The 14991-nt window shown below is 38.2% G+C and overlaps 1 protein-coding gene across 3 annotated transcripts in view; it reads right to left on the bottom strand.

Moving 5' to 3' along the window:
* ebf3a (EBF transcription factor 3a) overlaps positions 1-14991 on the bottom strand; it is a 123674-nt gene that overhangs the window by 24641 nt on the left and 84042 nt on the right. For 2 of the 3 annotated variants that reach the window (XM_068053342.1, XM_068053344.1), the window contains exons 8-10: positions 9665-9809; positions 3062-3192; positions 2448-2574 (exon numbers count right to left, since the gene is read on the bottom strand). In XM_068053342.1, the coding sequence (XP_067909443.1) occupies positions 2448-2574; positions 3062-3192; positions 9665-9809 (403 nt within the window). The remainder of the gene's footprint in view (positions 1-2447; positions 2575-3061; positions 3193-9664; positions 9810-14991) is intronic. The other variant, XM_068053343.1, reaches the window with a different exon arrangement.

Here is a 14991-nt window from a genome sequence, read left to right as displayed (position 1 = left end):
ATGTCGTATATTTTTTTTTGTCAATTCAGTAATTAATCTATGATCTGATTGCGATCACTGTTAAAAGAAAACAAACATTACAGGAGTTGTGTACTTGCTGCTGTAACTATATATATATATTATTTTATATAGCTCTGTTACTCCTCTTCCAGCACAAAGAATATATTATGACAACATAAGAAATCTTGTTTCAGCTTTAGTTGCAATATTTACCCATCGCTATGATTTGCTTTTTATTTTTCAGAAAACTTAAACATGTATGTTTGGCTTTGTATCTGTTGTTGAGAGGTGGCTTTAATTTGTAAATAGTATACTACTGCCAGTAACAGAATGACATTGAATAAACACAAAGGTCCTTAAAAAAACACTTCAGCTACATTGCCCAGAAAATGTACTCAGTATGGGACCTTTAGAGCTGCAGGCTGGTGGAAGCATGCCAAAAAAAAGAGGGTAAGCTGTGGTAAGTAGGGAACTGGACAATTTAGTGACCAGAAATGGGATTTTGGTAATATGCCATGTTCTGCTCAAGTAGAGTTCAATCCAATTCTTTTCACAAATGCCCTATCAGAGAAAACATAAATTGTGAAAGATCACTGGAGAGTAATGATTCCATAAACCTGAAATTGAATGCAAGCCTTTGTGCTGAAATGATCATTTATATTTGAGACTAGCAAATGTATTACAAGACTTGGAGCTAGTTCCAATGTACTCAGCATTCAAGCTTTTCTGTATCCGTTCAGAACGTGTTTACGATTGGCTGCCAGTATCTGTGTTTAGTTACTGGCTTCAGTCTGCTGCAAACGACACGTTGACTCCTAGTAATTTGCGATAATTTCTATAATTGAGCAAAAGAAGTTTCTAAAATGAGGGTGGGTCAACAAAACTTGTGGGTAGAAGAGGTCAGCGCTAACTTCTAACAGAACTTTATTCATGGCATGCTGTGGATCTATGCTTCAAGCAAAACAAACATTAATTTGCTCGAGTTCCTTTTGTTAAAGGACAGCATTTAAGTGAAATGCTTGCTTTGCTTTCAAAACAGAACATTTTACCACTAGAGAGGATCACTTCTCAACATAAAACATAATTTTACAAGATGGATTTAGCTGCAATCTTGTTTCAATTACTGGTACGACAATTATAATTTGCAGTAATAAATTAATTGTGACCAGTGCTCCAATTCATTTAATTAAAAAAAATCTCATGGCAATCTTTTAAAGTTGCAGTACTTTTAATACAATCTTGTGTGATTTGAGGGGTAAATATTACTTTGTACAGAAGTTTGATTATCCACTATGGTATCAGATTACTTCTGATTTAATCCCAGGAGAGTGCAATGTTCATGTTGACAAAAAAGCTGGAATCAATCAAAAACAGCATGGCACAATCTGGATGAAAAGAGGTGTCCAAGAGTTAAGTAATTATTTGTGAATAAATAATCAGCTACTACTCAGATATCTGAATTAAAAATTCACCTATTATTAGTTTGACCAATTTACTGTGGAATATGGTAAAAATATAGTTAATTTAATTTTAAACATAAGGCAATTTATATTATATTTTACAGTCTATATGTTAATTTACTATTAAATGGCAATTACACAAAGTGTGATTGTTAATTCTGGCACTAAGTGCTCGTTGCTTGAAATTGTTAGTTCTCTCTCATTTTTGACCTTCTTACAAGAGGGGTGAGGTGTACAGGGAATAAGAAGGACTTGTGCTGAAGAACCGGACATGTCATTTGTGACTCATTCTTTTAATTCACCGTGCTAATCAACTGAACTGCTACTGTCTCCCATGGTAATTGTATCTTTATAATGACTGCAAGAGGCAGGGAAAAAACTGCATAGATATAGTGGGATATGTTTGTTCTGTCCCTGATGAGAATCAGCACAATCCTCTTAGTATGTGTGACTAATGGTGTCCTCCACAAGCTATTCCCTGAGATTTGGCACTTTAATAGGGCTGTAGATAAGCTGTTAATGTCTTTAAGTTATACTTTCCACAAGCTGTATGCCCTACACTATGCTCTTGCTTCATTATCCTGCAGCCTCATTGCCCCGTGTCCCTCCTCATGCTGAGAAGGTTAAATGCTGGAGTGGCTAGTCAGGCTGCAAGCTTGGTGGGACTCTTGATAGAAAACAGCTGCCCTGGAGAATCAGTCCCTCCTCTCCTTGGGTTCACATAATTTTCATATTGTGAAATACAGTGGGACTTGGCTTGGCTTTCAATGGTGAAAGCAATTTTCAATGATTATCTCATTGTCCCCATCAATTTAGAAGCACTCCAAATCAGACCAAAGCTTCCAGGTCAGACAGGCTACGACCTTACCTCCCCTTTTTCCCTGCTGGCATGTAAGTTCCTATTTCCTTCTTTCTACCTTTTGAATTTCACATTGTCGCTCACTCATTAAATACTTTCAGGATTTCCAAGCATTTTCCCCAACTTACCAGTGTAGACAAATCGTCCAGGAGCTCCTTTGCAGAACTGTTTTGACTTGTAAGACAGGGTGACTTCTACCACTCCAGGAATGTGCCGAGGTGGAGTCTGAACTCTGATGGCGTGGGGAGTTATCAGCTAGAAGAATCATACAGTAAACAGACTTAAGGCTAAGATGATAGAGATAGAAATGATGCTTGCCAGTTGAGCGTAATTATGAAAATTAATCCAAATTGGGCACACATCTGAAAATTTGCCCTCCTCTCTCACATGCAGTTCAGAGATCTGTAGCTTGACAATATCGCTTATAAATGATCCTTGGTTTTAGCTTGCAGGAAAAGCCACGAGGCATCATTCACATGAAAATTGCCTCCATATGTCTCCTTAAGTTCTCTTCGAGTAATTTTCTAGTGCTAATTATTCAATTTTACTGAATGATCGCGTACAAAAGATTATCCACTAGATGGCGTAAGTTGGCATCAGCTGCATTTAACACTATTTGTCAGATAAATTGCCCAATCTAAACACATCTCTGAGACTCATTGAAAAAGTCTTATAATATAACAGTTTGCTTAGATAAGTCGCAACATGCTGCACGTTTTATCATCCAAATCAGAGAGCTTACCTCACTCCAAACCAGCATTGTGCCGAATACAACTTGCAAACCATCAAAAAAGTTGTCTCCTATTATGATGACTGTGGCTCCACCAGTGGTCCAACCTTCACTAGGGCTGATAGCTTTTATGCATGGAGTAGCTGCGTGTACAAAAGGAAAATAACAGCTTCAAATCTATCGCCCTGGCTGCAAGATCCCATCCGCAATGACAAATCATGCAAAGCAAAGTCACAAAGTGAATCATTGCTCTCTGCAGTTTAACAAAAAAAGCACAATCATATCTCAGCATGTTCATGTAGTAAAAGCAAACCATTAACTGTTTTACACTGTAAAGGCCAAGCAGCAGTTTGCGAGCACACAAGAAAAATAGCTTGATGTAGCAAATTATATGTCAGGGCAAATATGGCTATTACAAATGATTAAGCATTGTATGCATGTGGCATGTCAATTTATCTGCTTTGCTTTACAGATCTAAGCAGAGTCAATCAAAAGGTTGTTGAGGGAGATGGAAGAGCAAATGCTCTGAATTTCGATTCCTCATAAGCAGCTAATTGGGTTGGGTTTTTCATCCGCGAACTTTGCCTTTGGTTCAAAACTTCATTTTCCCCTGTCATTCTGTAATTACTACTTTTCACTTTTCATCACAAAAAATCAAAAGCGCTATATTAATACTTCTGTCAAAGGTACACATTTTACATCTAATATTGTTTGTCGACATGAATCCATGAGCCATTTACTTGACCTCTCTTTGTCTCTAGAGTCCTCACATTTGCATGAGTTATTACAAGTGGTGCAGACTTAGCACAGGAGGCAGCAGCTAGCACCAGTCAATCCCAGCTCGCAGCAGCCACTGAACTGCAGCAATGCTCAGGCTGAAGGCTGCACAGCCTCTGAGTGAATCGCTTTGTTCTTTACTTTGATCAGGCCTTCTTTACATGGTGTTGACAGACCTTTTTCATCGGCTTTGATGGTCTATTGTACGCTGACTTTCATGCACAGGAGTAAATACTGGGACATACAATTTCCCTATGACAAGCAAATCCTGCTGCTGCAATTTTTACCTGTAGGCGTTGGTTTGTAAGTGCCACATACCGATTGTCCTCAAATTAACCTAAATACCATTCAAACATTTTGCTAAAGCGACTGCTTTATCAGATGGATAAATAAAAATCTTAGAAATTGAAGATTTTTGTTGGTCTGTTTCTAATAAGATTACTAAATTTTAATTAAAAAATTTCAGTCGCTACCTACATGATAAACTGTGCTGTTGCTACATCACAAGCTATGTTCTGTTCTAAGTGCATATTACTTATTGGCTCAAAGGTCATTTTTATTTATTCCTAAATATAAGATATAATTAATGAAAAGTTATGGTACTCTGTAGATGTCCATTGCAACAATTCGTATTTTAAATCAAATTTTGTTTTATATGTGTCGTGCATTTGGTTGTCACTAATCAGTTCAAGCAGCATATAGGCAGCCATTGTTAATCACCAATAGCTATTGTTGTGTAGTATACTTAAGACATGCCACCTTTCTTTATTTGCTTTTATGTTGGACTAGTGGAGGTTATATTTGCTGATTCCACGTGCATCTCCCTCTGCAACAGAGGATCTGAGCACACACTGAGAGCCTGCCCTTAACTATTGCTGTTGACTTCATGCTAATAAGTTCATACAAATTTTCATTTCTGAGGCTTCCAAGTGACATTTGCTTTTCTTAATTGCACAGAGATCGTTTGAAAAGGATCAGCTCTCTAAAGACTGACAAGTCTCCTCAAAGGGAGTGACCTTCATCAGCACAGCCAATTATGGCAAATAATTCACACAAAAAATTACAGTAAACAAATTTACTTTGGAGGTGAGACAAGAAAAGAATATATGATTTGCTGCATGCACAAGAGGCTGCTGTCTGGCAGCTGTGGCCTGACAAGCTGCACATCACCGAAGAATTTGCAATGCTTCTCAGCAGAGAACATGGGTCTGACTCCGCCTGTGCCTTGAGCCATCTTCCTTCTGCCTGTATTTGCATACATTTCAATGCACATACAGAGAAGGAACATGTGTTCAATGGGAACCATGGCAAAATGAATTACACAGACAGTGTTAGAGATCTAATGATATACATGCACAATGCACTCAAGCAGATGATAGAAATTGGAAAGAGCAGATGAAGACAGCAGCATTAGAACAGCAAATCTGTGCTTTTCCTTCCTTCTGTTAGTTAGAAAAAGTTGAGGCATTCATTCAAACTATACTTCACGTTTTACAATGCATTTTAGGTTAGAAGCTGCTGCTCAACACGAGCCAAAACCAGACATGACTTAATGCACATCTTTGATTTCGTGCAAATGAGTTTTTTATTATGACTGCTATATTTACATATATACTCACTGTACTTGCTTGTTCTGAATTTTCTATACTTGCTACATTTTCAATTTTATTTGAATTCTGCAAATGTTACTGTTCTGTGAACACTGAGTATATCTGCTCCCCAAGGCAAAGCTACAAATTGCTTGTTATAACTCAAATGAAGACAGTGATTTTCAGAAAACACCTATCTTAGTGCAGATATCCTGTACATCTTATTTGTGCTAAGGATGTTATTTTATTAAGCATGTTTTAAGTATGTTTTCCCTCCATTTTTACTGTCACAGTTCTCTGCCTCTAAGTTGCCATGCATTATGCACTTATCTGCAACTATAAGGGCAGGTATGCGATCTATTCCCAAATTGCTATTATTGTCACTAGGAAGTGAGTGAGAAAAGCACAAGTTGACTCACCCTACCTCCCTCCCTTAGGGAAAGTGTGTCTCTTCGAAAGGTCTGTGAGATAGCCTAGCCTAGTTGGTGAACTCAATTTTTGGGAAATCATGGAGGATATTGTGAGTCTGACTACTCTACCATAAAGAGAAGTTTTAAAAAAAAAATACTTTTCATAAAAAATGACCTTGACACGCTACACAAGTTTACAATAGGATGGGACAAAACTTTTTTTTTATGGGTTTCAATTTACATAACTTTCATATTACTTTCAATATCCCCAGTGATTGTCGTAATGACACAAATGGAATGCTCTTGCACCATTCCTGTCGTTGCCATTTCATTTCCATAATACTGTGGCACATGCTTGTGCCAAGTTCCAGATCAGCACAATGGTGCTGAAAATAGCTATTTCATGTGATTGTGCAAAAAGAAATTGCAGGAACAGCATTATTTGTGCTTGTATGAAGACTTTTAAAAATCAAACACATCCGTTTTTAAATTAATAATTCATCTCTGCTAATTAGTAACTGAATCTGTATTTGGTATTTTACTATACAATAGTATGCTACTCTTTTAGTAGTGATTTACAATTGGTCAGTTAAATCAATATTTACATCTACAGTTGCCACAACACATCAACTAATTCATGAAATTGTAACAGCAAGTTTTGGTATTATTAAGACAAAAACTACTGAACAATGGATCTAAATTTCAGCAAGTGGAACTTTTCAAAGTCAATTACTCTCATTGTTTAATACTTTCTAATTTCCTATGCATTTGCCTGTAAAACTTCACCCATGCAACTTTTTCTACCATAAGCTATTTCTCCAGAGCGTTATAACAGCATTTGCCACCTTTCTTTGGATTTACGATAATAAAGCATTCAAACAAGCCTAATCTTGCCCCGCGAAGACTTCTTTGTTCTGCGTACTAAAATGTCTTGTAATTGTGCTTGGGATGTCCAGATGGCTGGTTGATACTCCAGCTGATAGGATTATACCTTTTACCTCTCCTAGGGCCATCTGTTCCCTTTAACTCACTAAAACCCTGCAGCCTGCATTGAGTTGTCTTTATTGCATAAACCTAACAGCATTACAGGCACTTGGCATGCAAATCACTACAGTGCTGCAGGCCTCATAGTGAGGGGAGAGGAGGGGTAGGGGGAGATGAAGCGGGGGGGGAATGCTGAACACCGATGGTGGTAGAGTAATTTACAAAATCAGTGACAAAAAAGATTAAAATTTGATTCTCTACAATGCTTGAAGGTGCATCCATTGTTTTGCTTTTCCTCCCATCAGCTGTATTCAGCAACTGTAAATAATCTGTATTTTGTAAGCTCTGAAGGATTCAATGGCAGGCTTCCACAGCAGCAGCAGCAACAGCAGCAGCAGGGGGAATTAGTTCTCTTGGAAACGGTCTGTGAGTGTGTATATACTGCTGGTGAATATTAGATGATTGGATAATGAGGTGTTTGCAAAGAGAAGCTGCATTCAGACACATATCTGCAGCTTTCACAGAGCACTTTCTGATAAAAAAAATGTGTTGTTAATTCAAAGCATACTGTCTTCCTCAAGCAGAAAATATTCAGCCCTGTGTAGGTATGGAATTACATTTTATAACTGAATATCCTGCTTTAAATTGGGCCATTCATGTGTTTTTTTTAACATCCCACCCAGGGAGCAGTATAAGGGTGAATTTTAGTGATTCCTTCAGTTGATGGATTATTGGCTTGAAAGTTAACAGGGTGGAGTTAAATTATAATGGCAAGAACCCCTTTTATTTTCAAGCAGTTAAATTTATATAAAAAGATGTGCAACTGCAAATACCAATTATGGATGTTAAAAGATTTTAAAGTTCACACTACCCCATGATCTTAGGTAAAGACGGTACTTTATTTTATTTTTGTGGCACTTAGCTGTCTGCTTTCTTACTTTTTACAATAGTTTGAGTTCTCACTTACTACTGCTGCTACTGTTGATGGTTTCATTAGAAGACTCAGTATCAGAATAGCAAGCATGATTGCTTTAACCCATAATGTGACTGGTTTCATCCCGAGGGAAAAATAGGACTGGGTATAGGATTCAGCCTTTTTAATTGAGGGCCTCATTAGTGTTTGGTTGCTAGGCAAAACACACACCTACTTCAATGGATACAAAGCAGATAAACAACACCAGAATTACTTTTTAATCCATTTGTATATAAAAAAGAACTGTCTGAAAAAGTATTTATGAAACATACACAAAGCTGACTTTAGGTGTGAATAAACTGTCGTGGCAACAGTTTGAATGAAGATTCATTTTAATGTATTATTAAATAAATTCATAAATTTGCATTTTTTTCCAAATTCCCTCCGCTCCACCAACCCCTTCCAACTCTGACCCCCAGTGGCAGTGACTCGAGCTAAGGGGTGAGGTTCCCTCAGTTGTCAACAGCCCTCTGATATCTCACCATTGTGTGGGCTCAGACAGTGAAAATTAGCAGGTTATGTGACCGCTGGGGCATCACACATATATGCACTTTCCAGCAGAGGTTACTGGAAAGGAAACAACAGCAGGCTGTACCTTCTGAAGGGTCAAGGAGGTGAGCCCACCTTCCATGCTTAGTGTAGTTGCGCACAAACATGTTGTCTGAGACAGCAGGGCGAAAAAACTGGTTTTTACTTTTTCCTAGTCAGGCAACATTAAACCAACTGAGGTGTCTACCCTGCCCTGCTTGCCTGCTTTGGCTGAGATCAGCTAATTCAATACAGACCAATGCAACCTGGGACCATTCGAGTCTGCATGACACACAGCAAGATGGGGCATTTACCCATTGACCTCTCGGGTGAACCCATGATTTTGTATATTAAGTTCTGATTGTTATCAAATGAAACATTGCACATCATTGTCTCTAATATTTCATTATTGCCATTTTAGTTGGCAAACTTATTTATGAAAATTGAATGTCTTCGGTGAGTCTCGAATGAATACAGCATTTGGTGTTGACCCAAAGAACACTTTCTCATTACACTTTAAAAAAAAATTGAGACAGAAGTCTGCTTTATGATGTTCAATACATTTTCCACTCCCCCCAAAACCACAATTCTTCTCAAATAAGGCGAGTAAGTGCATTTTCCCCCAATCTAACATGACTTCCTGTTACTTTGCAGTTCCCATCAAATGCAACTGGAGCAGGCGGAGATAAACTTCAGTTTAAGTCCATTGTATTTCAGGTTTCAGCAATTCTTTGATTCAAATTCACTTTTCCCCTACTTTTCTCTGCACTCTACCGTCCCTTCACCGGCGAACCAGGCAATCAGTCAGTCATTCATAATCGGTTGGAAGTAAAACATTTTTCATGCTTTTTTCCCTTGTATGCAAACTCCACAGTTTTCATTTGCAACAGTAGGACCCAGCAACAGGAAACTGACCTCACAGTAAATTCTTTACAGATTTGATCATGTTTTTTTACCATCACTGTAACTTACAAATCCAACCTGCCAGTGGAGTTCTATGCTGTTGACCACGGCGAGAGGGTTGCCAGAAAGAAATAAAAGCAATGGCAGAAGCTGCTAGCAAAATAAAATAAAGTGATCTATTCCAAAGAAACTGAAGATGATTGTTTCACTGGAAAGTATACAGTGCTAAAAATGACATTCAGGAGACAGAGAAGTAAACAGACTCAAGATAAAGTAAAATGGTAGTGTTGACTAACTTGTTCGGAAATACTTTTTGACCAATGGTGTGTAAAATGTATTTGAACAGAAACGTAACTTGAAGATTGTGTTACTGCAAGAATAGAAACGTAAGATGTAATGAAAAAAAAGCTTCTACAAATCATAAGGCACAATGTAAAATGTATATGCCTACCATTTTCCAGATAAGAAGGGGCCGTACCTTCTGAAGGGTCAAGGCGGCGAGCCCGCCTTCCATGCTTAGAGTTGTTGTGTACAAACATGTTGTCTGAGACAGCCAGTACATGGCCGTCGACATTAACTGTTGTCGATATAACAACCTGGGAATAAAAGAACACGTTAGTTAGGGGATAGTTATAGTATTGTGCAAAAAGTCTACAAAGTGCTGACACCTTAATGAGCTGAAAAGAAATACTAAGGCCTTATTTTACAGTTAAATTAAACTGTCTTTGCCAAGAGTGTGGAGTGGTGCCAGAATAAGATGCTCCTTTCAAGAACAGTTTATGTAGTCGCTATAAATACCTGTCATTCATGCAGCCTCTGTAAAAGCTTTCTCTTATAATTGTGTCTCTTAAAAACCCGCCACACTAATTACAATTTAATCTGCCTATTATGTTAACAAATGAATGCAATTCATGGGAATATTCTACTCACCATTATCAGGCCCTAAAACACCCCTCAAGCTACTCATTTAAATAGTTGCTGTTTTCATTGATCTATTGATATATTGATTAACTAGTTTATCTAATTAGAATTACCTCACTTGAGAATGGGTTCACATGAAAGGAGGTAAGTATTCTGAAATTACCACAAACTCTTTAATAAATCAGTAGGCTTTCCTGCTTTCTCTTGGTAAATTATTCCAGGTCAATTTTCCACTTGCATTTAATCACTAATAATGAACTTTTTTGCATCTGAAAAGAAAGGGTTGAATATGAATAGTGAAAGTGTTTTCAATCAGTGTAAAATAAGCCCCTCTCAAGTTCATTTTGATGGTGATTGACCCTGGTATGCCAATGGAATTTCCTCTTTTGAGTGAAAGAGTTTCATTCTACGCCCAGGTTCAGGGACCGGCCATAGGATTGATGATGGATAGAGACTTCTCTGGCTTCCAGCTGCTTCTTAGTAGTAAGTGGAAGGGAAAGCGTACAAAATGCACAACACTGCTTTAAATGTTCGAATGTGCTTCTGTGAAATTTATTTTGGAAATTCTATCACTTGCTTTAAAGTTCACAATGAAATGGAAAAGTATCGTTTTCTGAAATGATTGCCTGTAGAATGTGCCTTAATGTAATCCCCTATTTTAATCGATATCCTAAATGCATAATGCAGAAAACTGTACAATCACAATAACATACCTTTTTAAAAACATATTAATAAAAAGGTTAAACTGAATTCCTAACAGTGGAAGTGCCACGTGTTGTGTAAGTAAGAACATCCAGTTCTGACCATTTAACTGCGATGAGCCTCAAAATTTTAAATCACTACTCTGAAGCGACAAAGCATGGACATTGTGTCAGGGTCAAATATTCTAACCCGGGGTTGGCGTGGTGCAAGACCCGGAATGTTCCGACTTTGAAAATGTAAATGATGCTGGCATTATTGGTTGGAGCTGCCGCTGACAGAAGTTATGTAAATCAATTTGCACAAACATTTTTCTATATTTGCGATCTTGGAAGGTTTAAGAAAAACCTTTATTATTCATGTATTTAGTTCAGATATAAAACACCATCTCTCTGGATCATACCAATGTGTTGCTAACGTCTTCAATGTTTTAGCTGAATAGTGTTTGCTGTGTTACCAAATAATCATATATTGTAATAACATTACCCTAAAATGACATTCATTGTGCCAATGAATGACCCACATGTAATATTATTAAAAACACAAAAAGCATGCCTATGTATTCAAAGTTTTTTTCTGTATTACATAATAATTCAATATAATTATGTTAAATAAAAACAGGAGGTTTAACATCTTGGTAAAAATTCATGTCTTATAGTATTAAGAAGCGATTGGTTTGCAGGATATGAAAGCCAGACCAGAGTGTCAAATCACAGCCATCTTTGATTTGTCATCGTATGTAGGTCATTTACTGAGGAAATGTCTGCAGTTCAGCACAAAATAAAGAATACAATGTTCCTCATGCTCCTGCAATGCACCTCAAGAAAGGTGCTGAGGCAGTGAAATCTGCAAAATGATTGTCTCGGGTCTGACACCCAGTTAAGTCCAGTTAAACCTTCTGAGACGCAGGGAGATTAGCTGAAGAGACCCAAGAAAGTCCTTCCAGTGACTAGTGTCTCCACTGTCGACCACAAGATCACTGGTGACTGATGCTTCTTTTAGTCATCAGTGAGACAAAGAGGACATTTCCACTCATTCTAGGTTTGACCTTCTGCTCCACATCAATGGATCAATATCACCAATGCCAAGTATCTGAGATGCATGAAAAATGGAAACACTACTGCCTTATTGCAGTGGAATTTTTATCCTGTTATAAAATTCTCATGCTCAATAATTTTGGTTAATACATTTTGGTTATTCTTCAAAGTGACTACAACGAATATTCTTGTACAGCTAACCACAGATATCTTTCTCAAAACCATAATCAGATAGCATGATTAATAGCTTACTACTGCAGATTCTGAACATATACTATTTAGTATTAATATTCAGAATGCAGTTAAAACTTTCTACTCTGGAAACAATTTCCATTTTCATGTAGATTTGTTAACCATGCTGCTTTTTGGGATATATTACATTAGTCGCAAATAAGATAAGTGAAAACAGAAATGTGGTTTAAATAAAACAAAATATGCTTATTCGAACTTCATTTACACTAAATAACTGCCTCTTCCTGCAAGAAATGTAGAAATTTGTATAAGGTACAAACCATCTGTTCCCTTATTTTGTAACTACTCCGTGGCACAGAGACAAAATAATCCAGATTCCTGCCAACCAGTTAAATGAACAAATAAGTTTCAATATATAGGAAAAACACTGCTGCAGTAATACTCCCCATGAGATCCTGACTGACTGTAAGACAATCTGCAAACTACTCTGTTTACAAAATGAAATTCTTTACAGTGGGATCATTTGAGTTTTAATAAAGACAAGACTGTCCATGACTGAGCACTTGGGCATAAAATTAAATTTCAATAAAAGTACTTCCCGTTAGTTTTTTTTATTTATTTAGAGATACAGCACTGAAACAGGCCCTTTGGCCCACCGAGTCTGTGCCGACCATCAACCACCCATTTATATTAATCCTACACTAATCCCATATTCCTACCACATCCCCACCTTCCCACCTACCTATACGAGGGGCAATTTATAATGGCCAATTTACCTATCAACCTGCAAGTCTTTGGCTGTGGGAGGAAACCGGAGCAACCGGCGAAAACCCACGCGGTCACAGGGAGAACTTGCAAACTCCACACAGGCAGTACCCAGAATTGAACCCGGGTCACTGGAGCTGTGAGGCTGCGGAGTTAACCACTGCGCCACTGTGCCGCCCACGTGTTCTAGTGTTGTTCATTGAACAACACATTTTTCTTATAAGTCTTTGTGTTCTTATTTGTCAGTCACTGTTACAAATCTAATATAAAAAACAATCAAAGATATGTTCAGGTATTAAACAGAGATTCAGGTTAATGGCATTTGACAAATGAATTAGGAATTGATTCAATCAAATGCTGATAATTTGGAGAATTGCATTTACTATTTTTAATAAACATTTTTCACAAAGAAATTAGACTGTAGTTTAAATTGAACAGGCATTATTATTAAAGCACTTTACTTGATGGATTTATGCTAAATATTTTTGTTATTATTTTATAACTAACAAATCGTTTCAAACTTTTTTGCATGAGGTGTCCCAATGGTTCAGCATTTTACAGGTTCATGCACGAACATGCTCTGTTACAGAGTTATAGGATGCAGGTTTGAGCGTGTGATTCTCCAGAGTTTCTGGCCTCCACTGTGTTGTTTGGGAGGTGCTAAGTGGAGGTAAGGAAAATTGGCAGGTGTTAACCCGGGCCACTCTCCTGTACCTTCTTATAGCTGATTACACATAGTCATTGCCAGAACCCTGCGAGCAGGTCACTTGTCCAACCTTTCAGTCAGGAAATAGTGCATGGCATAGGGTGGTCTAAAAAGGGGAGAAAATAAATAAATAAATGTGTGCAAGAATTTATAACTTGTTTGTTTTATACCAAACAGTATGTGACTAAATTGTGTCGCCTTTGAAAACAGGTGCAGGAATTGCAATGTGCGACGTGGGATTAACCCGCACCCATTGATTGCAATGCAAGCAGCACACCAACTTCATGCTGCCTGCTCAATTGAATGTTCTGTGTCTAGCCAGTGCAAACCTCATTGTTCAGTGGTTGGACATCAGCAGTGAGCTAATATCGCATGTGACTAGCACCACTTAAAAGCTAGCCAGAACTACTTAAAGCTAGCCTGCACCTCTTAAAAGGGAGTACACTGTAAATGCAGCAGGTGCTGGAAGTCATGGTTGAAAAGAATCTGGCCTGAAGAATGAACTGGCAGCCTTGGTGAAAGAGGTGGAAAGGTGGAGAGATGTCCCGTATCTCAAGATGACAGTATCCTCATACCTAATCCCCTTCTCATATCCCACTTCCTCCTCATCCCACACTCTCTTCTGATTTACAGGCTTCAGATAGCATAAGCATGCACATTCCGTTTGTGTACCCATCAGCCTTCTTCTTTCGGCTGCATCATCAAAGTCCAATAACAATAACAACTTGTGTTTATATATAGCTTTTAACGTAATAAAACTTCCCAAGGCACTTCACAGAAGCATTAAAAAGCAAAATTTGACACCGAACCACATAAGTCAATATTAGGGCAGATGGTCCTCCCTGCACCACAACCTTACCCTTGTGCCTTTTTCCTTTCAGGTACCCAAGAGGTGCAACCTGATCAGGTAGTGGAGGAACAGCAAGATGGGAATGATGATGAAGATACAGCACCGTCAACTGATTTCATACTTGCAGCCACCAGCTCAGATGATATGTATTTTAGAGTATAGATTAGAGGTGGGATCTGCACCTCGTGAGACACTCGGCATGAGTAAGCTGCAGACAGGGCAGGGGCAGGTCAGGTGCTAGCACGCCGGACAGCAAGGTCGCACATGGGTTCCACAATAGAAGACTCAGATGATTGTTTTCAAATTCCTCCATGGTCTCGCCCCCTCCCTATCTTTGTAATCTCCTCCAGCTCCACAAGCCTCTGAGATATGTGCGCTTCTCTAATTCTGGCATCTTGATCATCCCTGATTTTAATTCCTCCACCATTGGTGGCCATGCCTTCAGCTCCCAAGGCCCTAAGCTCTGGAATTTCCTCTCTAAACTACTCCACCTCTCTTTCCTCTTTGAAGTTGCTCCTTAAAACCTACTTCTTTGACCAAGCTTTTGGTCATCTGCCCTATTATCACCTAATGTGGCTCAGTTCAGTGTCAAATTTTGCTTTTTAACG

Source organism: Heterodontus francisci, chromosome 20, assembly GCF_036365525.1.
Source record: "Heterodontus francisci isolate sHetFra1 chromosome 20, sHetFra1.hap1, whole genome shotgun sequence".
Taxonomy (NCBI): domain Eukaryota; kingdom Metazoa; phylum Chordata; class Chondrichthyes; order Heterodontiformes; family Heterodontidae; genus Heterodontus; species Heterodontus francisci.
The sequence above is the reverse complement of the archived record's forward strand: the minus strand, read 5'-3'. Positions and strand labels throughout refer to the sequence as shown.